The 25,976-nt window shown below is 35.2% G+C and overlaps 2 protein-coding genes and 3 non-coding genes across 7 annotated transcripts; 4 read left to right on the forward strand and 1 right to left on the reverse strand.

Moving 5' to 3' along the window:
* Positions 1-8,423: 8,423 nt before the first annotated feature.
* On the reverse strand, positions 8,424-14,288 carry LOC113725021 (uncharacterized). Of its 3 annotated transcripts, XM_027247984.2 has the most exons (14): positions 14,094-14,287; positions 13,837-13,984; positions 13,603-13,721; positions 13,401-13,491; positions 12,614-12,762; positions 12,076-12,228; positions 11,895-12,005; positions 11,525-11,636; positions 11,135-11,272; positions 10,916-10,953; positions 10,732-10,824; positions 10,008-10,091; positions 8,973-9,122; positions 8,424-8,769 (listed from the first exon to the last, which is right to left on the reverse strand). In XM_027247984.2, the coding sequence occupies exons 1-14, from the start codon at positions 14,160-14,162 to the stop codon at positions 8,629-8,631; spliced, it is 1,596 nt and encodes a 531-aa protein (XP_027103785.1). In that variant the 5' UTR covers positions 14,163-14,287; the 3' UTR covers positions 8,424-8,628. The 3 variants fall into 3 exon arrangements, with proteins under 3 accessions (XP_027103785.1, XP_027103786.1, XP_071929503.1); XM_027247985.2 differs by lacking the exon at positions 11,135-11,272 and having other exon boundaries at positions 14,094-14,288; XM_072073402.1 differs by lacking the exons at positions 8,424-8,769; positions 8,973-9,122 and having other exon boundaries at positions 10,029-10,246; positions 14,094-14,288.
* On the forward strand, positions 14,284-14,355 carry TRNAC-GCA (transfer RNA cysteine (anticodon GCA)). The gene has a single exon. It is a non-coding gene; the product is annotated as a tRNA-Cys (tRNA).
* A 68-nt stretch (positions 14,356-14,423) lies between these two features.
* TRNAC-GCA (transfer RNA cysteine (anticodon GCA)) lies at positions 14,424-14,495 on the forward strand. Its single transcript has one exon. It is a non-coding gene; the product is annotated as a tRNA-Cys (tRNA).
* Positions 14,496-14,563: 68 nt separating this feature from the next.
* TRNAC-GCA (transfer RNA cysteine (anticodon GCA)) lies at positions 14,564-14,635 on the forward strand. The gene has a single exon. It is a non-coding gene; the product is annotated as a tRNA-Cys (tRNA).
* A 5,907-nt stretch (positions 14,636-20,542) lies between these two features.
* Positions 20,543-21,799, forward strand: LOC113720896 (uncharacterized). Its single transcript, XM_027245509.2, has 3 exons — positions 20,543-20,702; positions 20,842-21,168; positions 21,314-21,799. The coding sequence occupies exons 1-3, from the start codon at positions 20,624-20,626 to the stop codon at positions 21,469-21,471; spliced, it is 564 nt and encodes a 187-aa protein (XP_027101310.1). The 5' UTR covers positions 20,543-20,623; the 3' UTR covers positions 21,472-21,799.
* The last annotated feature ends 4,177 nt before the right edge of the window (positions 21,800-25,976 follow it).

Below are 25,976 nucleotides of genomic sequence, written 5' to 3' on the forward strand. Positions count from 1 at the left end.
TTCATCCAGCTGCAAAATTCTTCATTTGTCCCTTTGATTTTTTTTTTTTTAATTTTTCCTGGTTGAAGGGTAAAACAGTTTATTATTCAATCGAAGATATTCAACTAATTCTGTGTATGCAAGCACTTACTCCTTTTTTTTTTTTTTTTTTTTTGCTTTTTTAGTCTCAGTTGCTGTTATGAGGTAAAAGGTTTTAATTGTTCACCTATTTGAACGAAGGAAGCTGACATGTGGTCTTACGGCAGGAAATCTGCAAAGTGCCTTTCCTAGAATTGATTTTTCTTCATTCCGTACCTTTCCATTCCACCTTGCCTGTTGGCATTCCCATGTCGAGAATTAGCCGCTACTCGGTAAGGATTCCTGCTTCTTTCTCATCCATTCTACATTTTTGTCTTTCTAGGCAGCAGCATGCTGCACGCAAATTTAAGAGATAAGCTAGGCAGGTCGGGTCCTCCATGTCCCCCAAGTAAAGTACAAATGCAGTTAAAAGCCTTAAAATCTGCGTAATCATTTCCCAATCTGTAGAGCGTTTATCATATATATATATATATATATATATATATATATATATATATATATATATTTTTTTTTTTCAGACTTTAAAAGTTAGTTAACTAAATCTAATTCTTGATTTAATTTCAAAAGTACGTAACTTTTAAGATAAATTTGAAGATTTAACTATCCAATTCTCCAACCCCGAAGAAACGAAGAGCGTTTATCATATGAATACATGAAAATTATAAAGGGAATATCAAATATTTCATGTTACGTTGAAAGAAGGAGTTGGAGGCGGAGCAGGAGTAGAGTAAGAATCGGTAAGGAAAAGCATTTGACGGGGGGGGGGGGGGGGGGGGGGGGCTAAGTTGAACTCACACTCTTATTAGTTAATATTACCCAAGACTAAGACTAGGCATGTTTGTGTGTATACCGGGATAACATCATGCACCGGTATTAGTGGAAAACGATTTATTGAGTTCAGGAAAGGGCTGCCTGTAAGAGTTAATGGCAAGCCATTGAGGTGTGAAATCATTGAGTTTAATGAGCCTACATTGACATTCAAAATCGGGAGCATTGATTATTACGTACGAAGCCGAACTCAAGGACATTATTAATTGACTCCTAGAAAGCAACAAGTACAATCACTCTTCTGTGTCACCGTGGGAATTATTTGTAATACTGTAGTACCTAGTGATTTATCACCGTCTTGCCGGCTGCTTATGTGAACGAACTTGAAAAACGGCCACAAATGATCTGATGGAAGCCGTCGTCCCCAATCATTTCAGCGCCCCTGTTGAACCAGGACTCGTTGCCAGGCAACAGCATCAACCCTTATCCCAAAAATCAGATTTCACAAAATTCAGTCAAGTGTTTTACTCCCTCCGTCCCACTTTGATAATCCTGTTTCTTTTTTTCACACAGTTTAAGAAAAAGTAGTTGATTTTGTTGGAAAAGTAAATTTAGATTGCTATTTTCCTCAAATATCCTCACAATTATTAAATAGAGTACAATTTTATGGGAATTTGAATTGATGGTAAAAAAAGAATCAACTCTCATTAAATGGGGTAGGTTTATAATAACAACAAATTACATTAAATAAGGGTATTTTAGAAAAATTAAAATACAACTACATTCTTCAATTGGAAAGTGGGCTATAATTTGGGACAGACGAAAAAGGAAAATAGGACTATCAAAGTGGGACGGAGGGAGTATTTATTTTTTTTATTATTACTAGTCTAATTAGAGATCATGGTCACAGAAAAATCTACCGTCCTTTTTTTTTCACACCTACTATGAGTGCAAAGTCATAAATAAAGTGGAGTAACAAATTCAAAACATATGTACGGCCAATTTGCATTTCACGTAACGACTTCTCTTTGCAATAAATTTGACAGATCAGAATTGAAGTGCATGTGAACATAATCGATTATTAATGTGAATTATGTCAAGTTTCTACAGCATGTTCTGCGTTCATTCCGATCTCCAAACACTTTGGTTGGTATATTAAATAAATGATGTCGATGGTACTTGCTTGTATATGAGTTTCAACTATACTATATATGGTTTTGAATTTCAAAGATCTTTCAGTCGTGAAAGAGATTTTAAGGACCAACGTGTTTCGACTTTAGAAGATGTTGGCATGTTTTAATAAGATAACCAATTCTTGAATTAAATGCACAAGGTACAAGGAAAGAAAATTGATCATGGCTTTTTTTTTTTTTTAGGAGTTATTGGTATTTGAAAAAATTTGATTAATTAGTGGAATTAATTGTAAGGGTTGAATCATCCCCCAAATGTGTAAGGGTTGAATCATCTATATATATATATATATATATATATATAGATACCTACCTAGGCATGGCCATGGTTCCATTTGGAATCGGGAACCGGACCGGAACCGGACCGTTTGGAATCGGACCAGAACCGGAACCAGAACCGTGGAACCAGAACCGTAGTAGAACCTTGGATAAAGGTTCCGGTTCTGGTTCTCTAAAAAATAGAACCAGAACCAGAACCGCCGGTTCCAGAACCGTTAAAAAAATTAAAAATAATTAATATAAAAAATAATAAAAGTAGAGACATCATGATGATCATCATGATCCACCACAACCTTTTGACCAAGCTCTCAACGGATCCAAGAGGAAAAAATTGCAAAGAAGGGCTCCAAAGAAAAAGCTTGTATTCGAAGAGAAAAAGGGAGCTTCTTCAATTTTTGCTCCCGGGGGCTCTCAACGGAAGAAAAAAACAACCATACGGAACCGGAACCGGAACCATAAGGAATCGAAATCAGAACTATGCGGTTCTGGTTCTACCTCTTTGAAGAACCAGAACCGCCGGTTCTGGAACCAGAACCAGAACCATCTTATATGGTACGGTTCTGGTTCTACCTCTTTGAAGAACCAGAACCGGCGGTTCTGGAACCGTGGCCATGCCTATACCTACCTGTATCTCAATCCTCCACGCTTGCATATAAATGTTTATTTTCTGTGTAATATTCATTTGCTCGTTGCGGCAGTGGAACAACAAAAGATTAACGCCTACGATCAAAAAATTGAATTCAGTGTACATAAAACATATTTGGATGTCCTCCACACCACACATTAAACTAACACATGTGGCCGCGTTTTTAGTATGAATATAGGATGTGTATGAGGAATTGAAGTCAGAAAATTGTGATTGACCTCCCTAAAATTTCAACCAACAAAATAGGCCGCAAAGAAAAGAAAAGAAAAGGGCAGATAACAAAGATCAACATTATTGATATCTGGCACCCAGCTTCGGAACGTTGGCAATTAAGAAGGTCAAGAGATACACACAAGTAGCTCTGCTGTTGAACGGGCAAATGAAAATCCCGCGTTCGTTTCCGCGTGCATTCGAGGAGATGGGTACATCCTTTTCCTTTTCCTGCCAAGAAGTCTAGTATTCCACTCAGCATTGCGGCTTGTTTTATTTGTGATTCTTGTTTAATTTTCCAGTGTTATAGTAGTATATATAAAACCAATGAATATATACTGCATCTTCGCAGGAATTCTTTGTTCTTAAACACGTTGGAGTTTCAGCATGCATGAAGTTGATAGATAGATTTGGATAAGAGCCGGATGTTTTGGCAGCGATTTAATGGACGTCGTCATCGCCACTACCGACCGAGAAGGGATAATTTCACAAACCTCCCCGGAGGTTTATGATGATTTCACTCAGCTCTCCTCAACTTTTACAAATTACATACACTAATTACCTCCCTTGTCACAATAAAATGACTACAATAACCTTCATTTAATAAAAAAATTCACAGTATAGTGAAATGAAATTAAGAAAAAGAAAAAGAAGAAATCTAATCTCTCTTTGACTATCCTGTTTAAAAGTTACAGTTTACGACGATTCTCTCTCACTTACCGTCATTCCGTTCACTTACCTTCATCCTATACCTCGCTCTCAAATTATTACTAACTATTATCTATAACTACAACCAATCACGCCAAAAGCGATCTCTCAAACTCTACTATGTATTTTTATTCCTTCTTTCTTCTCTTTAGAAATGCCAAATCACAAGTTCAGTTGAGAGATTAAATTTGATGGTTAAAATAAAATTTGATTTCATGATCAAACTAAAGCGAGATGAAGAGACACACAATAATAATGGAACAAATAATGCAATCATTGCCCAAAAGAGAAAAAGGGACTGAAATTGGCAAATTTGCTAATTTGTCTATCATTCATTCAAAAAACTTTTTAAAATGTTAATAAGTACATTTATATTGTTTTTATGCTTGACAATTGTTGGTTGTGATTTCGTTACGGAGATGGAGTTTCTTCTTTGTATTTAAGACGTTAACATGTTTGGAAAATTTGATGGCAGGTTAGATTATTTTGTTTTGAAAAGATGTGAGCATTGGGTTTGAAGTTTGGGGTGTGACTAGCTAGTTATAAATAAAATTTTAATTGTTTGGCAAAATGAATTTCTTGAAAATCTCTATAGTCATAATCTAAAACTTGAAAATCTCTATAGGCAAAATGATGCATTTCCTTCTCTTAAACTTGATTAATCCCATCCATGCCTATGAAAATGGAATTGCTTGGGTTTAGAATTTGGAATTAGACTATTTGCTAGGCTAGATTGTTAGTACAGTGGATTTGATTGAAATATAGAAGAAAACAATTGGCATAATCATTTTTATATTTTATTTTTGTACAAAAAGAGTAGTTTAGGATTTTTGAGGAAAAAACTAAGCTTTTTGGACTTATATTGTTATATAAACAGTAAAAGCAAGGGAGGTAGGCATAATTTAATAAACCTGAGGGGAAGTCTCTCCAATTGTCAAAAACCTCACGAGAAGTTTCTGAAATTATACCGACCGAGAAGGAAGAAGAAGGGCAAATGCTAGTACCACTGTACAACTGACTACTAGTTAAACTCTCTCTCTCGCACATGATTTTCGCGCCACTTCAGAATATTCAACAGTATGGTATGGATCAACGTGCGAGTATTATGGACGGTTTGCCATTTGGACCTCCAGATTCGGCATCCAAAAAAGCTCAAATTACGACTTTCCAGTTTCCACACCGCTTACTCTCTTTTATTAGTCCTTTGTGTTACGAGTTCTGTTGGTTCAAAGAAAAAAAAAAACCGCATTTCCGCTCATGAACAAAGAATTCATTCATGGTATATAGACAGAGACTATATATAATGGAAGTCGCATATATCATCCTACCGGCCTGCTCTCTGTCTCTGCCGAAGATTAATACGATAACAATTTACGTATACAGCCCACTGTTGAGCGCCCCCCGCGGCCTCGGTACTCCAACAATACGTACTGAGCATGAGGTTGTAATTAATTGGACCATGCATGCACTTACACCACACAAATGCATTGAAACATTTACTCCACGAGAAAAAAGCGCACCAACCGATATAGCACGAGAAGCACATGTCATATTATAAAGACGCATATACTCTTTCCGTCCCACTTTAATGGTCCTGTATTTTTTTTTATCTGTCCCAAATTATAGTCAACTTTTCAGTTGAGGAATGTAGTTGTATTTTAATTTTCCTAAAATACCCTTATTCAATGTAAGTAGTTGTTACTATAAATCTATCCCATTTAATGAGAATTGATTCTTTTTTTACCATCAATTCAAGTTCCCGTAAAGATGTACCATATTTAATGCGAGGGTATTTTAGAAAAATAGCAATCTAAATTTACTTTTCCAATAAAATTAACTATTTTTTCTTAAATTATGTGAAAAATGAAAAAGAAGTACTCCCTCCGTCCCACTTTGACAGTCTTGTTTTCCTTTTTCGTCTGTCCCAAATTATAATCCACTTTCCCATTAAGAAATGTTAGTAATCTTTTAAATTATCTAAAATACCCTTATTAAATATCTTGTTATTAACACATTGTTATTAAATACTAACCCACTATATTGAATACATTGAGGTTCTCCAATACTAACACATTAGCTGTAACTGATATTAATTGGCACTCTTCGTGATTAGCATAAGGGTATTTTAGGAAATTATTAATCTAAATTTATGTTTCCAACCAAATTAATTACACTTTCTTAATCTGTGTGAAAAAAAAAAATCAAGACTAACAAAACGGGACGGAGGGAGTATCAAAATGGGACGGAGAGAGTAGTATATTGTACCACCAATCTCTCCTAGTTTTTAGTACTATTAGACAAGCTCTGAAATTAAGAACTCTCTTCCTGTTTTTCCCCCAGTTAGATTTCGGATCTTTATGCAGCACATGGCAAATTGGCACGCACCACAAGAGACGATCGATTTTCCCTAAAACTTTGTGCTGCTTGGTGGTGTCTTTCTTGAGTTGGCAAGAATTAATTCATGCTTCCATTTATTTACAAAAAAAAACAACAACATGTCGAAAAGAAGTATGGATGCATGCATTTGTTGATTGATTCAACTATAAGAAAATAGTACTCACCATCACCACTTTTGATTTCAACATGCGCATTATTATTATTATTATTATTTTCTCGTTGGGTGGCACAGACATAAGTATTTATTATGGGAGTGGCTGCTGTGTTAGTGGTTTACTCACCACTAGACCATGGCCAAGCTAGTTGCCCTACCGTGAGGATTGGGATTAGGGGTTAGGAGTTAGGGATTAGGGATTGCATGCATGGTAAACATGTTTTAAAAGATTGACTGCCACGGACTGGTCGCCTTTTTCTTTTTCTTTGGGGTTGATTTCCTGGGATATATATGTATATATTATTTACGGGTGTTTAAATCAGAGTCGTGATGTTTTACCTGAAAAATGGCTCACCTTTCTCCTTGCGTGCTTGGACCGAATGTTAATGCTTAGGGCAGGGAGGCCTCTCTGCAATCTGATTGATCATTTTAACATTTATCACGTGAAGTCCTGAAAAAAAAAAAAAAACTAGCCGTTAATTTGCAGTAAATTAATCATATTTTAGTACACACAACACAAGTGCTGTTTGTTTTTTTGTACATTCCTCCTTATTTGAATAGCAGCATTACTCTTTTAAGTAAATAATACTCCAGTAAATGATTAGGGCGCTAGCTTAAGAGTCTTAATTTTGTCGCTGTCAAATTCAGGATTCAAATCTTGTATTTCACGATGATGATTGAGGATGGAAGGGTGTGGAGAGAGAGAGAGAGAGGTGAAAGGATTAAAAAAGAAAAAGTGCAAGTAAAATTAAAAAAAAAATTTTTTTTTTACCTCAATTCTGTTTTTGGTTTTTTTTCCCCTCTCCATCATCGATAAGATAAAGCTCATGCCCCCTAATCTGTCGTGAGAATGCACTCTGGCCGTTTTGTCCTGCCTTTTAAGAGGAAAATGTTAGCAAGTGAAACTCGTAACATGTGCAATTGATCAGAATTGGAATTTGCACATGCCTGTCCATTTTAAGGATAGATTCAATGGTTGGCGCCTCTTTAACTTCTACCCGAATTCATTCATGCCTATTATTCGATGAAGAAGATTGCAAAATCTTGACTGTTGACCCCAGCAACTTTTCTTGCGTAGTAATTTCTATCGTGCTCCTAGTTATCCTCTCCACGCTTCTTCGGATAACAAAATCTGTGTGTGTTTGGATGAAAGATTATTTAGGAAAGAAAATTTTGAAATCAATATCGTAACGTCCTTTATATATATATATATATATATATATATATATATATATATATATATATATATATATATCTAATGTGTGTGTGTGTGTGTGTCTATACATACATACATATATATATATATAGCAAAAAGTGTTAAAAAGGGTGCTTATGTTGCATAATTAGTAAAATACGAGATGAGTATAATATGAGATATTATACATGTGCATATTATACGAATATAAAACTATGTGTTCGACAAAATTATGCATATAAATTCGTAAGTGAATAGCACGAACATATTCAAAAGTGACAGAACTAAAAATACAAATAAGTTTGTTATACTTTTTAAAGACTATGCTCTATTTATGCAAATTTTTTCGTATGAAATGTTAAATTTATTAAAATTTCATCGCGTTGCTAATTAAATATGCATAAATCTATAGCTATTATGAAATGTAATGTTCTTATTTTGTATGTAACTCAAAATTATGTCATTATCCTTATTCAAAATTTAAAATTTTTTCAAACATTTAAATAAAAACTGTGAAGTATAATACATTCAAAGTACATTACCTGTTTTATACAATTAATTGAAAAGTAAGAATATTTTTCAAGATATTATTGAAATGTACAAAATACAAAAGTATATTACATGTTTTATACGATTAATGAAAAGTAAGAATATTTTTCAAAATATTATTATTATTAAAATGTACGAGATACGAAAAAGTATTTGAATGCTTTTTAACACTTTTGTCGGCATCCAAGTAGTCCAAATCAAGCTACGTACGTTTCTGCTGCCATCGTCTCTTAATATACCAGTCACCTGTTTGCCCGAATGATATGTGAAATTAAAATGTATTTGTCTTACTCCCCACTAATGCGTCTGTATCAATACTACCAGTCACCAGTGTATCGAAGCTATGAATTTCTGACGGGGGTGGTGTAAATTTTTCATACACGGTAAATTTAACAAAGAAAACAAAAAGAATAGTAAGTAAAAAAATATATATATATATATATAAGTCCTGCATCTAGAAGTCATGAAAGAGCATCAGCGCATCATCAAGATTCATCAAGGATGATTCGTAAATAATGCTGACTTTCTTTAAGCGCATGTATCTTTTGCGCAATTCCTCTACCTCTCCGACCTTGTCTTTAGGCATCTGAAGAATCTGTTAAAAGGTTATGGAAATGATCAGATATGCAAAATCTATCGTACAACACCGGATCAAAAAGACACCTCCAGAACTATTTATTCGCCAAAGATTTTATTGCCCAGAAGGATTTCTTCAGATCACCAGCATGATGAAATCCCTCCGAAGCTTTCAGTTTAACATTCAAGAAGAGGTTCAAATGCCCGGATTTAGTCACAAACCTCTTTTTCTTGGTCCAGCTCGTGTGCAATACGAAGTCTCAGGTTTAAAGCAGCGTGGTACATTTCATCTAAAACATGTTGGCAAAGAGACTGCCTATTAACTTTCCACAACAAGAAATGTGTCTGCCTAGCTCCATTCACAGTAACTTTCTGAAATGAAAAACCACAATGTGTTGCATGAATTAGAAGATGCAACAAGTAAATAACCATGATTGAAGCTGCATCAAACTGGAATAGCTGCAAGGATTTTTTATGGAAAACAATAATTCCAATGCCCATGGTTTTGGACAATTACTAATACAATAATTCCAATGCATATTGGGTGCCATTTGTAAGAGGAAAGCAGCAGAAAATTCTTTAGGGACCTTTCCGTTGTCAATCAATTGATCCTTTTAGTATTCAATATTCAAAGCTCTAAAAGCAACAAAGTCAATATGTCAAAAGCCAATTCACCCAATTTTGCCCATGAAGGCGAATCCAGCTTTAAAATGCCAAATTTTCAACTAAAAACTTACTAGATCTCATACATGCTGCACCCGCAACTTTTATGGTACCATAGAAGAATCAAAACTTTGTGCACTACAGTCACTTAGAAATTAAGACCTTTTTGAGGGCCCCAGAAAATCTATGATCTTGAAAGAAATGCTATATAAACATCTGAAAGTTCAATGTCTCCTTCCAAAATCTCATAATTTCTTTATTCTCTTCAAGTTTGGGAGAAATACAAGAAATCTCACCATTCAAACAAGGAATACCGAGTGTTTACTCATTATCAACGGAAAGAATCAGCCTTGTGCTGAATTAAATATTGCATACAGCCATCCTCTATGACTAGCAGTGTATCACTTCCATAATATCTACTGTGATAACCACTTCCCATCATTTTGAGTACCCGCTACCCACATATTTGAGATCTCTGATAGATGACAATATTACATTTGGCTACCTTCAGCCCATTATTCGCAATGGCATACATTACCCCCAAAATGTTTCAGGAAAAAAGAAAATGAGATAAGTATAGTTGATATTAAGTACCTCCATCTGCAAGTAGTCATCTTTCCACAACTTATATAGAATCTTGATAGCATCTTTCTTCTCAACAAACGTGGTATCTGCAATCTATATAACAAAACAACAAAAAAACTTAATATATCCAATGAAATTAAATTTGGGATGGATTATTTTCCCTCTTCTGACATGTTAATTCTCATGCTAACTCCATGGTGCTCTAGCAATCTAGAGAATGCAGCACCAAGATCCAGAGAGTTGACTGACTGAAATAAAAAATTTTTGTGGTTATATTGGAATGTAGATCACATCAAAGGATCATTTTTACCGATAGTCATCAACATCAATAAAACAACAACTTGTGCAAACATTCTTCAGACTGTTTTGGTACATCTGTTCCAGCACATCTAGAAAGACTAATTGTATGACCTCTATCTTGAATATCACAAGTTAATAGAAACAACAACGTTTTCATCGATACTCAGATATTAAGTTTAGAAAAAGAAGGGGGAGAAGGGACTCTATACATGAAACCAATTGAACTATGTCGTTATGCATTCAGGTAGCTATACAGCAACCAGATCCTAAAATATGGCAGGGCTGAATTTCACACCCCCAACCATGCATTCATGAAGTTTTATCTTTCAGAAACCTCTAAAGCTAAGATCATTTAACAGATCATATTATGTCCACATAGATACCTTATCAGTCTAAGATCATTTAACAGATCATATTATGTCTACATAGATACCTTATCAGTCTCATGAAGGCAGCCAGACTTCGAAAGGAACCTGAACATCCTATAGGCTTCTCTTCCATACCGTTTCAATACAATAGATTCGACCTGCAGCACACAAAACATAATTAAGTATAACTAGAGCACTTTAATACTATGAAGACCAAAAAAAGAACGGAGTAAATTACGGATAAAGCACCTCTTCATTCTGAGCCATGTCAATTATGCTCTTCAAATCTGTTAAGCAAAATATGAATTTAGCAGTACATAAAACTAAATCTGTATATCTTTCCGGGAGTATGACTTTCACTATACACATAAATCTCAATCTCCCCATGGCATTCATAAAAAATCACATGGACTTTCATTGCCAATTCTACTTCTTGTCAAAACTAACAGACTAATAGAAATAGCGTACCAATGCTATATTCTTCAACTAGCATGGGCATTTCACAACCCAGTTCAACTAGTGAAGCTCTTATACGTTCCAAGTTCATGCCAAGACCCCCTTTCTTCTTTATCACCTCATCATAAATATCATTTATTGACACAGAAGCTGCAAATAAAGATTAAAAATACGTCACCTGAGGAAGTGGGTAACACCATAGACTAATGAAATAATTGTAGAGAACAAGAAGTTCAGAAACCCCAAGTTTGACAACATGGAAAACACTCAAACGCCATAAAATTATGTCTCAGGCACATTGAAGACAATACAAAAGCTCAAGCATCATAAATTTAAAGCTCTTAAACTCATCAAACTAAAAAAGATGTTTAAAGCAATGGACAAGTATAGATAAGTCGTCACCTGTGCTTCCAATGTTCACTTTACTCTCTGAACTTCTAGTTAACTCCAGAATTGCACCAAGGATAATGCCACATTCATCATTAAGCCGAGATTTTGCATTGGCAATGCAAGCCTACACCAAATACAGAAAGTATAATACATAAATTTGGACCGAGAAAAGGAACAACGCTTCATAAATCTAGAATAGTAAATCTGGCACATCCTTCAAATCTTCAGCACGGTTTCTAACCAATAGACTATTCATATATAAAAAAAAAAAGATGTGTCTGAACCATTTCCAGCATCCTGATCATTTAAACACACAACAATAAGATCTGACCTAATGAGCAATTTAATGAGTTGATGTACGTGCAAAGGAAAAGTTCTCAACCTGATGCCTCAAACGTCGTATAAGTTCTTCAAAATTGACACGCCAAAGGACTTCTTTCTTTTCGTCTTGATCCAGCAGGCCGCCATCTGTCTCTAGAAAATCTTGCTTCCTCTAAGATATAGAAAACAAAAGGTCAGCAAATGGTGAAACAGGGTATGCAAGGGAAAACTACTATACTGACCTTCTCCCCAGTTTTCACAGAGGTAAACTTTTCCTCACTGCTTTTGTCAGAAAAATCACTCCAATTGTGTGTTTCAGCTAAAAATCTTAGTGACTCCATCGGAGCTGCTGCTGCCAAAGCACGTTGCTCAATGCTCTCAGATACATCACCAACCTGTATTTATTTAAGAGATTCATTAACCAGAGTAACAAGGAGAAATTGGAACTCCTGCAAACATATTAAACTTCATGATATACTGCTTCTTAATGCAAGCCCAGTTAGATATACAAATTCGCATGTGAACTAATGAGATAGAATATCTCTGCAGCAGCTAAACTACCCATCCTTTTCTTTTTTACTTTCTGGGAAAGAGCTATTAACATTAGCAGAAAGCTCAGAGGTAGATAAGCAACTCTACTATCTTAAGAGTTCAAAATGAGGGACAAACAAATGAAAAAGTAAAACAAACATCAAGACCTTCAACCTTGCTGTATTGGTTCAAATACAAAGTAAAAAGTATTATAAATGAAACACTAGGTTGAAAGGTGAACATGACTACCTTCGTGGACTTGGCACCTCGCTTCTTAGCAGGAGTTTCTTCATCGGAGGGTGGAGCAAGAAATGGTTCAGGAGCAGGGCACCGCTCCACAAATCGGCCATTGACAAGTTTATTAAAGCTTTCTTTTAGATGGTCCACATCAAAATTTTCTGGAGAACAATTAAAAAAATAAAGAATAAAATAACAGAGAAATGAAAACCAACCCTGAGCACAAGTTAGTATTGTCCACCCCCCCCCCCCAACAACAACACAAAAAAGGAAAAAAACACATAGGAAATAATAAAAAAATGATAAATTTTAGTACACGTCCAGTCCAGGGTTGCTCTTTCTTTCTTTTTTTTTTCAAGGATTGCTGAAGTTGTAAGAGTTCAAAAATGTAATTCATATATTTTTTGAAGGATATCAATAGCAGAACTTTTAATAGGGATTACGAGTTTAAAACGTTTTCTGGATGATTAGGTTCAGCTTCCCCTCTACATACTGCTACAAACATACAAGTTATAAACTCAGTGATAGGGCATTGTGGTCGATGCAAAAGTTATATAATCTTCCCTTATGTCCTCCTAATTGATATTCGTCTCCAAATCCTACACCAACTACTTGCAGGCACAATTCCAACAACGAGTAAGCAATTGCACGAGAACCTTCTATTTAAGAAAGAAGAAGCACAAATTTGTTGTTCCCTTAGCATGCAACAAAGAGATGAACAACATAAAGCCAATAAGGTCAATGTAAACAATATACTCAAGGGAAATGATAAAAGTTTGCAGAAAGACAGTTTCATTACCTTCTTTACTCACAGTCTGCTTCTCTCTGTCAACAATTTGATTGAAAGATAGTCTACCATGTTGAAGTAAAGCTTCAAAAACCTTTTCACACTGTCAAAGCCCAAAAAACAACTCATCAAATACGCCCAAATTCACTCCGAGAACAAATAAATTTAAACACAAATAATAAATGAAATAGCTAAACATAAAATTGGTACTAACTTCTCCACCAAGCTCATCTTTTACAATTGCAATGAACTTTGGAAACCTCATGTGGTGGATTATGTTGTCAAATAAAGCCATGTAGTGTGTTACAACCTTTGGAGCCTCTCCGAAAGCACCTAAATTCATTTCATTAAAAACAGAAGATTGAAATTCTTGAAATTCGAGTTTTAAAACTTTTAACTTCAAAGGAAATTAAAAAGAAGCAACCTAGGATTTATATAAGAGTTCAACCTTCTTGTTGGATTGAGAAGGCTTGAATGCAGTTTTGATGGATTAAGGCTAGTAAACAATGCCTCACAATCTCTCGACTGAGTTCGGTGAACCGTATAATTTGCGCTAAGGTTAGGGTTCCTCTCCGGAGAAGACATTCACAAACTTTCTGCCATATTAGAATACCAACATTAATTGTCATAATCGGGGAAAAAGAACCAGAAATTTAATACTACAAAGTGCTACTTCAAGTTAGCAAGAAAGGTGTTCTGTATTACAGAATTATGATCTCCGTAGAAAGAGGATACAAGATAAACGGCAAGTTTGATGCCGTGCTGCGACACCATCTTGGCGGCTCTTCGGCCTACTACCTACTCCTCTTTGTTTGCCGCAGGGTAAGTGAAAGAGGCAGCGGTGGGATTGGCGGAGCTGCCGAAGAATGAATTGCGCAAGCATCCCAGACAACTGGGGTCCATAGCTCAGTGGTAGAGCATTTGACTGCAGATCAAGAGGTCACCGGTTCGAACCCGGTTGGGCCCTTTTGACTGTTCTTTAATCAGTTTTTCCGTCAGTCCTTAGATAAAATTTGTTGCGTACTTCGACCGCAAGGGTCCATAGCTCAGTGGTAGAGCATTTGACTGCAGATCAAGAGGTCACCGGTTCGAACCCGGTTGGGCCCTTTTTGGGCATTTTATATCAGTTTTTCCGTCACTCCTTAGAGATAATTTGTTGTCCATTTCGACAGCCCGGGTCCATAGCTCAGTGGTAGAGCATTTGACTGCAGATCAAGAGGTCACCGGTTCGAACCCGGTTGGGCCCTTTTTGCCTGTTTTACAAGTTTTTCGGTTACCCCCTAGACATAATAATATGTCGTGCATTTTGATTCCAAGTACCGGTGGTGGATAGGCCTGTCAACCCGACCCGAGCTCGCTACATTTTTCTGCCAATGGTATGAATATATAATTTCATTTACTTGACTCGAACTCAAATCCATTTTTCTTAATAAAAAAGTGGGTTTAATACAGAATATTGCATTTTTTACTTGTATTCAATGCGGATCCATTTAAATAAATTGATAACTATATAATATATAATTATTAATACAATAATACTTATTATAATAATATCTACTTATTATTATTCAATAATATATACAACAATACTTATTATTATAATAATATATATACTTATTAATACAATACAACTTATTATACAATAAATTAAGAATTATAAAAACATATATATTTATTATATAATTTGATTCGTATTGGATCTAACCTGTTGGATCCGAATTTGGAAGATCAAGTATAAGATCCATTGAGTATACAGGTCGAATCCGGAACATACATATTAAAACATATTCGGGTTCAAAATGTTCAATTGCAGCCTATACTCGACCAGTTGACAGGTCTACTAGTGAAGCAAAAAAAAATTTTTCAACGGGGAACAAAGACATTTCTAGAATATCTTGCTTGTTCTTTTCCTCGATCTTTTTTTTTATTTAAAAAAAAGGATATATCAATATTCATATAACCAGTAGAAACAATACATCTACGTTATGATCAACATAAAAAAGGCATACTCAAATTTATGCATAAAACTATCACGGTTTGAAAAATCATGCAAAGACATTTGTAATTGCTCACGATGAATATTTATGTTTCATAACTATTTTCAATTCCACAAAGTATATTTGTCTAACATTTTAAATAAAATCAATGACAAATTGTACAAAGTTTGAAGGGAATTAAATGAGTGATAACTATAACAAATGAATCACATGCGATAAAAAAACTTCCAAATGAACTAAACAGCTAGACTCTGTCATTAAAAACATTTTTGGTTATTTAGTATCCATTTCATTCCAAATCATTTTAGAGGGGCCAAACATAAAATTTTATTTAAACAACATGGGTGATAAGGAAAATTCTGGGGATTGTGAGAGCCCGTGTCCAAGTACCCTCTCTTTTCATCCTCTACTGCTTCTTGCACTCGAAAACTAACATGCACTGAGAAATCCATGTTGCACTAAATTGCACGCCATCGCAAAACGATACCTAATTTTGTATTAGTTCAATAGTAACTGAGTTATTGGGGAAAAACAAAAGAAGATTGTATGTAAGAACTTATTTGATAATTCAATTCAACATTTAAATTTAATAAATTTAGATTTTAATATGTTTAGATGCATTTAATAACGAAAAATTGAACAATTGAATTAATTAAATAGTACTGAATTTCGTAGACAAATTTCGTTCCCAAAAATAAATGATAAACTATTCATTTTTTACTTAACCTGATATACACTAAAATGTATCATATTTAGGATTTAATAATTCAATAATTTAGTGCATTCAGATTTCAAATTTCAGTTTTATCAAACGCACCTTAAGTCTTATTATATACTTTTATGTACCAATAAATTTTTTTCCCTATTATCATCCATACATATTCCACAGTATAGCTATTGAAAATTACTTTTGCAATTAGATGTACCAAATAAAAAATATATATATATATATATATTAGCACTTTTTTGATAGGAGATTATTTTAAAATTTCATTTTTAAATAATACTATAATACTTTCTGCGACGTGATATGACGCGTGAGAGATAAAAATGCGATTGAGAGTACAAAAAGATAAGTGAAAAATATGTTAATGATGTAAATAAAAAAGTATTAAAAAAACTTTTATCCAAACACACTCACTGTACAACATTGTCAGTACACCCAAAAAAACACTCTAACAATTTATGCCGCGCGCTCTGATAAGCTATACGTCCCGGATAGCGGTGTTAACAGGTTAGATTTGGATCGGAATATAAAAAAATCGGATCAAACACATTTTTATGCAGTAGATCAGGACCTGATTCGTATACCTAACAGATATTGACCTTAGAGTTTCGGAATCAAGCCCGACGGTCCCAAGTCTATCCGAAAAAAAAAGTCCAAATTTAAACATTCAAAAATTAAATCCAAAATCAATCATGAATCCAATCTCCAAACTTAAACAAATCAAATTACAAAATTAAATCACAAATAACTCGTAATAGTCAATTCAAAACTGATCACAAATCAATCTACAAAATCATTACTAAATTATTAATTTGATAAAAGAATGTATTTAGAAATATTTATATTTTATAATTATTAATATATTATTCGGGTTCGGATCGGATACGAGTCGGAATCTTATATTTTATATCCGACCCCTTTTTTTGTTAGAGTGAACAGATCCGGATCCAGGTCCGGGTATCGGATTTATTTTTCAACCCAAATCCAAAAAATTTTATTAGATCCAGATCCAAACCCGACCTGTTGACCTAAACCCGGATGCGAACTAAAAATTCTCCACTGATAGATAGTAAGCAGAGAGACACTTGAAAAATTGTCCAAGTAGAAACTAATTATATAAGCATGTCTAGTTTATAATTTCGAACTTCTCTTTTATTGGTTAGAAGAGGAAAAACCAAGAAGTTTTTGTTATGCCAGAGACATGAATAAAGAAAGTTCTTTTATATCTGGAGGGCACGTTATAAGAACTAGGCATGTTTAAATTTTTCCGTAAAAATTTAAATCTCAGCGTTAATATATCCTCAATTCATGGGTAAGCTATACTTTATTATAGGCCTACCCTTTTGTCTTTGAGTATTTTTCTTGTACAGTTTTCGCAGCTGGCAAAAATTACCATGAAGTTCCTTCCTATTCAGAAGTTTTTCTACGCTTGTACTTGGACCTTTATAAAAGAAAAAAGAAAAGAAAGAACAATGACATGCACAATCTCGTTACAATTCTATGGAGTAATGGAACCCAAAATTTTTTGAATAGTTTGTCAATTACAAGTTTTTTAAAAACTTGTACTACAGTAACCTCAAAAAACGTTTCAAAAATTTTAAACTATACATTTCAAAATATTCAAAAAAATTTTAAAAAACTTCCACAATGCGCTACAGTAAAGTTTTAGATAAACTTTCAAAAAACTCACATTCCAAACGAGGTCATTGTTGTAACGGACTCTCTTCTTTTATTTATTTATTTATTTTGTCCAACGCAGATAATATACTTTACTCAACTGGACTCGTTACAATTCTATGGACTAACAAAGAAGGGAGAGAACTCAACTAAACTTGTATGACGAGAAAATGACTCGTTAGTTGTTTTTTTTTTTTTCCAAAGCCAGAAAATGACTTTTGATAATTTACAAACTTTAATCCTGAGAAAACCACAAAAGCCGGTAATTCTTGAGATTCCTCAGGAGACTTATAACCTACCCCAAATCCCTCCCCTAACCCCGGTGTGGGATAACCCCCCAAACAGGGCAGCTGCTGGTAAGATCTAAATAGACCCCACTGCACTTGTTAGTTACTTTTTAAAATTTTCGACGAAAGAAGCACGTAGTCTATATTTTATTTTAATGTACTAGATTGGATTTGAAACCCTCACATATGGCTCTCCCTTTCTTTTCTTTTTTTTTTTTTCGTCCCTTTGTTTGGTAGGAAAAAGAGCGTAATATAATATAATTAAACCACGTCAGTTACAATCATTCGAGTATAGCATCAAGTTTTCCTCAAAAAAAAAAAAAAAAAAAGAAGAAGAAGAAGAAGGTACAGGATCAAAGTTGGTTGTGGCAATGGACATCTCCCTTTCAACGAATACAACAGATCCTGCAGCTCAGCAAGCACGTGAAAGGTGCAAGTGACTGAAAAGTAGTACGTGTAGCAATCAATTCTACGCTGGATTCTGGCCGTTGATTTTAGGAGTCCCGGCAAAAGCAGGCAGAGATTTCACGACATCAATAACCAACGTTTCGAATTTTGGTTGGTCGGGGCGGGGGGAGGGGGGGGGGGATGAAGAATGTTCGTACTGTTAAATTAAAACAAGATCTATGGACAAAAGCCAAAAAGGACTGCTCTTTGTGGCATCTGACCTAACAAGCAGCGGCAGCAGTAATACTTCCGCCCCGCCCCGCAAGTAACGGAGGATAAACTGACCCCATTCCCACAGCCTACAGGCTTGGCCGCTTGAAAATTTCCAGAATGTTAGGCGCCTTACACTCGATCAAGTAATGATTACGTAACCAAGATCCCAAAGTATCCAATTTCTTCCGTCGAGGACCTGCTGGTCTTGAATCTTACCAGCTCTCAACATAGTAATTGGTGGTATTACTTATCATTTACCCGACGATCTTGGAATTCTGGCCGTCCCGTCATTATTGACCGTTCTAGACCAAATCAACTCATTTTGCAGTCAAATCTTCAAATTAAAAAGTTTTCTTTTCCTCTTCAAAATTGAAAATGTACTCTACTCGCGGATTTGGCTTCTAAGAATGCTTTCTTTCTCTTTATTCTCATTCGTCCATCTTTTTTTTTTTTTATCACTAACTAAACACAAACTTCTTGATGAATGCTCTCTCTCTTTATTCATTTGCCCGTTTGTATCTTGATGTACGAGAATCATTCATATGAAAATAATATGAGTGAGGTTGATGGGGAAAATATTTATAGAGTCATTTATACAAAAATAATGAATGAGGTTGATGGGAAAATATGTCCCCAACGTTACTATTTTTAGTATATCGAAAAGATGCAATTACGTACGATGCGTCAAAGGTATCCATTTAAATTTTAGTAAAATACAAGACAATTATTACTTGAATTATTAAGGATTACCATCTTCATGTGAAAATTCACATGTTTGGAAGTATGACCGCTAATCAAGGATACTTTCTCCATCCTCCATTAAAGTAGTGAAGAGATCGTAATAATCCCTTGCTACAACAACTAGTTAATTACTTGGAATTCTCGGTGACATATTTTCTATGTCAATCTAATGCCACCAATAGTGTTGCGCCAAGTGTCATGTTATTATTACATTTGTGTTAAATCAAGCCAAGTTGAATTATTAGAAAATTAAAGTGTAAATAATAACAAGACACTTGGCGCAATATTATTGGTGACATTGGATTGGCATAGAAAACATGTCACCGAGAATCCCAAGTGCTAATTTTAGTCCCCGACCACGGCAATTAATTATAGCAGCATCTTATTGCATGAGGGACGTGTGGCGTGTTCCCGTTGGTAACGAGAAACGTGGCAAATCGGTCTCCATGCCTGAGTCGGGCCATGCCAAAGTCATCCTGATTCGGGGAATAAGGGTTTTCATTACAAGAACTCGAATGCTATCCTCCCAACGTATCAGCCGGAGCTTACGGAAAATAGGAGAAAGTCCGCAAAAATTTTCAATTTTGGTCTCCGCTTCTGAATTCTAGTCACATGTTGAGATCATCATCATGCAACTAAAGGTCAAAACTCCCTTTTCTTGGTGTGTCATCATCCTATTCTGCGATTTCCCCCCAAATGCAAAAAATGATCTGATCTGGCAGGCTAGATCAGTGGGTAGTTATTGAGCACGCCGGGCGGGTAGAGTACGCCATTAATGGCGGTGTCTATTAACCCGTTTACTGCCAACCGTAGTCTTAATCTCAACGGGGATAGTCCACAAAAGTCATTAGCACTATTCTTCCGGGTCCCGCAGCATTTTCCTTTCAACAATTTCTGAAAGCAGAGTCGAGTCTTGTACTTTTCACAAGAAGTGGTGTGAACTCAACTCAGCTGTCAACTGCTCAATGCTTGACCGCATTCCAGTTAAAAAGAACTCAAAAACAGAGATCAGTACTTAGTATTGGGTTACAATCTAAACCCCTATAAATAGCCGAAGAATCTCTTCACCAGTCCTCACCACAACAAAAATATTTGAAGCCACCCCTCCTTCCATTTCTCTACCTAATAACTTCGCAAGTCATTGCCATGGCTCCAAGCAGTAGCAGCCTGATTGTTTTCGCCTTCATTGCTCTTGCATGCGCCCTCTGCGTGCAAAGCACTAGCGGTCAGTTCATCTCCTGGAATATACAATGATATTCGCAATCCAAACTTCGTTCGTTGCACAATAAATATACTACTCCGTATTATATTGTATTTGATATGATATACAGTTCTTGCATTGATATATGGTGTAATGCATGCAGGAAACATAGCTTGCGAGGACCTGAAGGAGGACTCTTGCGCCTATGCGGTGTCGTCGTCGGGAAAGCGCTGCGTGCTGGAGAAGCATGTCCGCAGAAGCGGGGAGGAAAAGTACACATGCCGCGCATCAGATATCGAAGCCGAAAAACTGAAAGACTGGATCGAAACCGACAAATGCATTGAAGCGTGCGGGGTTGACAGGCACGCACTTGGAATTTCATCTGACTCTCTTTTGGAGCCTCAGTTTACCCACAAGCTCTGCTCTTCCGCCTGCTACCGCAGCTGCCCCAATATTGTTGATCTCTACTTCAACCTCGCTGCCGGTGAAGGTAAGTAATACTTCACTGTCCAGATCTCCTCCCTCTTCCCATTACCCGGCCGGCCACTGAAATCTGTGAAAATACCAGCATCCTGCATTAATTAATTAATGCGTCGCCATTTGATGATGATGTTTTCCCATCTACATATATGTAGGTGTGTATCTTCCGAAACTGTGTGAAGCGCAGAGGGCTCATGGGCGCAGAGAAATGGCGGAAATAAAAAGCTCCGGAATGGTGGCACCAGGACCAGAATCGGATGGTGGGAAGCCTGTGAGCTTCTACAGTGTTGCCCCGGCACCCCCTCCTTATTAATCATGAGATGGGAGGCACAACAAAGAACATGTAGTCGTAGATGGATAATTAATTACATAGCAGTGTATACCACACCAATAATAGAGGGAAGTTGTTGCATGGGTTGGAAGCTCATCCTCTTCTCTGCGTTCTTGAGTATTGTAACGGTACAACGTTAAAAGCATAAAACTAAAAGAGAGAATAGTAGCGTATTTTTTTTCTTGCATGGAGTGTACTCTTATCAGATTAGATGCAAACGTACCGTAGATTTGGACTCCGGTTGCGTACGTTGACTATTTTGTTCGTCGAACGAAATAAATAAAAAAAAAAAAGTCATGATATTTGACTATGGAGCATTGCTTTGACTTTAGATTTCAGTCAATCCGGGATCCATTATTCTCACCATCCAAGGGAACGCGAAACTTGGTCTCCTCTCATGTGTTCAACGGTCAATTAGTTTACTTCTAATTTTGCTCAATCAAATCAAATCAAATCATGTAAGCTGATTCTAAATTTTGACCCCTGATGTTGCATAAGAAACGTTAAACCGTCAAAATTTGAACTCTTTTCTTTTAAAATTAGGATATTTGTCAATTTTAATTCAAATACGATTATAATATTTCACTTGAATTATAAACATATTTATTAATTTATTTTTTATATAATTAAATATCTTTTATTTCACAAAATTTACATTACAAAAATTATTACTATAATTATTTTAAATAATACTCTATCGAAACACACTCGATCTTTGCTGTCACGGTTATAATTTCCCTTCCTCACTCGCGTGACAACTTTATCAAAATTGAGGTGCCTATTGGCAAACTCAAAATCGTTTGTCTCCTCCTGCAAAGCATTTTCTATTCTTTCGATGTCTCAAGACAACCGTTCTTTTTTCTCTCAGCGTTGATTGCTCTTCCTTCACCACTAATCTTTCAGCTGTAAAATCTTTCGACAAAAAAGGAGGTAATTTCATCAGCCTGTCTCCACACGCGGCAGCTGGTCCCTTCGGGGACATCTGACATCTGAATACACGGTAACTGGGGAGGAGATGATTTCGGCGCTAATCATGCACCCAGCAAGACGCAGCCATATTATATTACTCATTCCGTCCCATTTTAATAGTCCTAATTTCCTTTTTTATCTGTTTCAAATTACAGTTTAATAATCAATTGAAAAATATAATTATATTTTAATTTTTCTAAATTACCCTTATTCAATGTAAATTGTTGTTACTATAAACCTATCTTATTTAGTGAGAGTTGATTCTTTTTTTACCATCAATTCAAGTTCCTGTAAAGTTATACTCTAATTAATGTGAAGGTATTTTAGAAAAATAGTTACTTAAATTGATTGTTTTAACAAAATTAACTACTTTTTATTAAATTGTGTGAAAAATGAACCATGACTATCAAATGGGACGGAGAGAGTAGTAGTTTAGTACTACTTTACCATTTGTAACACTACTGAAGACATCGACGTTTAAAAAAAAATTAAAAGATGAAGCACTCCATCTTTGTGCGAGATGTGAGTAAAAACTCCATCGAAACTTGTCAATAAAGACCGTCACACATTGTGACAAATTTTGTGGGAAACAAGATTCGAACCCATTTTATGAGAAATAAGGTTCGAACTCCTGACCTTCCACACCATCAAATCTAAGAAGGCTTGGGATGACCATTGGACCAAAGGCCCAGTGCATCCTTGTTCATTATTGATTATTGTTGAAAATGAAAGGAAGACCTATAACCTAGACTTTAGGAACATTTAAATGCCATAATCAAATTACTTTTAGTGCATTGTAAATTATAATTAGAGTTTATCTTATAAACAACTCCATACCATAAAGGGTAGTATTTTTCTTTCATCTTCTTATGAAGCCACAAGAATTTCGCAAATAAAGGGTAGTATTTTACTCAGAACTACTAAATAATCCAGACTTACACAGTATGCATATAATCATCGCTATTAAGAAAATTCTTTATTGAGTAATAGTACAAAAATCTTAGAATTATTAAGAGTACGAAAAAAATTGAACAAATTGAAAACACAAAATAGGAAAACCTACCGGTAAATGTATAAAAAGGAAATTTTGTCTTCTGGAATAATTTACAGTTTTTTTTAGTGCTAATATCGTTTGCCTTTTAACAGTTTACAATGTTAATATTATCATACGTATGTTGTGAGAGTAACGGACATATACATCCGTTAACATGTCCATGGAAATCCTTGTAGACACATGTATCTAGTGAAATGAGGTAGATTTTGGGATAGGGGTTGAGTTAGGAAAAAAAATTCAGTAGGAACAAATTTAGCATGTTAAATTGTCCCACATTCAAATTCTAAATCCCTAGTAGATGATTTTGTCACTTTTCCTATCAAATTCACAATATATTTTCTCTTTTTGTGAAGGTGAAATAACAAGAAAGCAAGCAATTTTGGTGAATTTCGAGGCGTAGAAGAAAAAAAAATGAGGATAACTTTTCGAATAGATTTCTGTTTAAGAAGGAGAATAAAAAATAAGCATAAAATTGACACCTCGTTGGTTGGTTATTATTTAACCCTGAGAGGTGAAATGGATTTCTTTTTTATTTTTAATCAATTTATTTGGCGTGGACAAAGTGATAAAAAAAAAGAATAACATTAATTAAATATCTTTTTTTAAAAAAAAGGAACTAAATATCTCATTGAAGAATAGCGAGGACAATATTCTCCATCCACCGGGGCCAGGCAAAAATTGATAGGTCAGTAGGGGCAATTGCTCTCATATAATAAAGGATAATACCAAGATAAACCTACTTTTATAAATTTCTGATGGGAATAGAAAATTTTCATTGAAAATTTCTTTTAAAAAAATTATGTGACATACATCATATTTTAAAAGTACCATAATACTTTTTTCTTTTTTTTTCTTTTTATAAAATACAATCTAAATGGAGTCAACGTATCGAATATTTTTTTTTTCTCACTTTTGGTTTTAGGATTACATGTTAAACTTCGATTAGATTCTTACCATAGTTTTTCTATTTAGATACAGAATCATTTATCTTAAAAATATTTTACTTCATAATTCCCAATCCTTGTACAACAAATTATATTATTACAACGATAAGTTATGAAAGGTTATTGATCCATTGTAGTGTCCACTACAAATTTTTTTTTTTGTTTGTTTTTCTCCTATATTTGAAGGCACGTGAGTTGGAACTGCGCGTTTTGTTCACCGAATTGTGGCCGGAAATAGGATAATTGCACCTTGAATATGTCAGAAATGATTTTGCCCTATTCGTACGTGCGGGACCAAAAAGAGACTTTCCAGAAATGTGAGAAATCATTCAGGTGATTTTACCCCATCCCTTTATTTGTAGCAGTCCAGGACAAGTTCAAATTTGGGCTGAAAAGAAAAGTTCAATTTGGGCTACTCTTTAGTGAAAGTTCATAGTATGGGTCTAGGGAAGATTAAATGAAAATTTTAGGTTAGGAGAGACCGGTATTGAAAGTTGGGCCAGAACTGCTCTGGGTTACAATTGTAAAATTTCTTTGATGGAAGGCCAAAGCCCAATAACCCGGTGCCAATGCCTAGAGGTGCTTTTAGTCTTTGCAACGCAACTGTCATTTCCTGAAGGTTCAGGTGAAGATCTGTGGCAAATTATACACCACTCCTCAATCGCCCACTAACTACACACGCAAGCACATACGACTTGCAATTTGTTGTAAAGCTGAGAGCCAGAGACCAAATCCAACTTGGTCTTCGCTTCACGAGAATCAAACGCGTTTATCCACGCCAGCCATGTTGCACTTTGACGCCACCGCCGCCAAAAACACCGTCATGCTCTTTATTCAACGAAATGGATTATTAAACTTGGAAGAGAAAGTACAAGTGAAGGTTGTTCACTCTCAAGTCCCAATCCTTTCACTTATCTTGAGAAAAAAAGAAGCGTCGAAGGCTTAAAATATCTCATCTCGTTAACTAAAGAAAAAAAATCCTACCAAAAGACGTTTCTACGAGTTTTGCCAAGTTTCAGGTGAAATGACTGCACAATGTCAATTCAAACACTTCGTCAAGCACGGAAATGCGGCGTCCCTGAACTGTTAATGGTCATGATCTGGCCTAAAAAATTTGTGCGGCTGAAATTACAAGTTATAACTCGATTTCCACGTCATATGTGGGCCCCATAAAAATTTGCTCTAAAGTTACGTGATGTGCAAAAAAAGTTACGCGAATGTACAAAAAAGTTACGCGCAATTAAAAATGGCCAAAACCGTCCGGAACGGTTGCATCTGCAACCGTCCGTGCCCCTTGTTAACAGCCCAGCTATACTGTACTTCGAGTCACTCAAATCATGCAATTAAATAAGGACAGTTTGAATTGTCATTTTTAAAAATTTTTTTAGAAAAAATATATTATAATAATTTAATATGTATAAAATAAAAAGATGATTGAAAAATATATTAACATAAAAAAATTTTTGCAAAAAATCGCAAATCCAAATGTTTCATAAGTCATGATGCGTTCTGAAGAGGTG

Source organism: Coffea arabica, chromosome 2c (assembly GCF_036785885.1).
Source record: "Coffea arabica cultivar ET-39 chromosome 2c, Coffea Arabica ET-39 HiFi, whole genome shotgun sequence".
Classification (NCBI taxonomy): domain Eukaryota; kingdom Viridiplantae; phylum Streptophyta; class Magnoliopsida; order Gentianales; family Rubiaceae; genus Coffea; species Coffea arabica.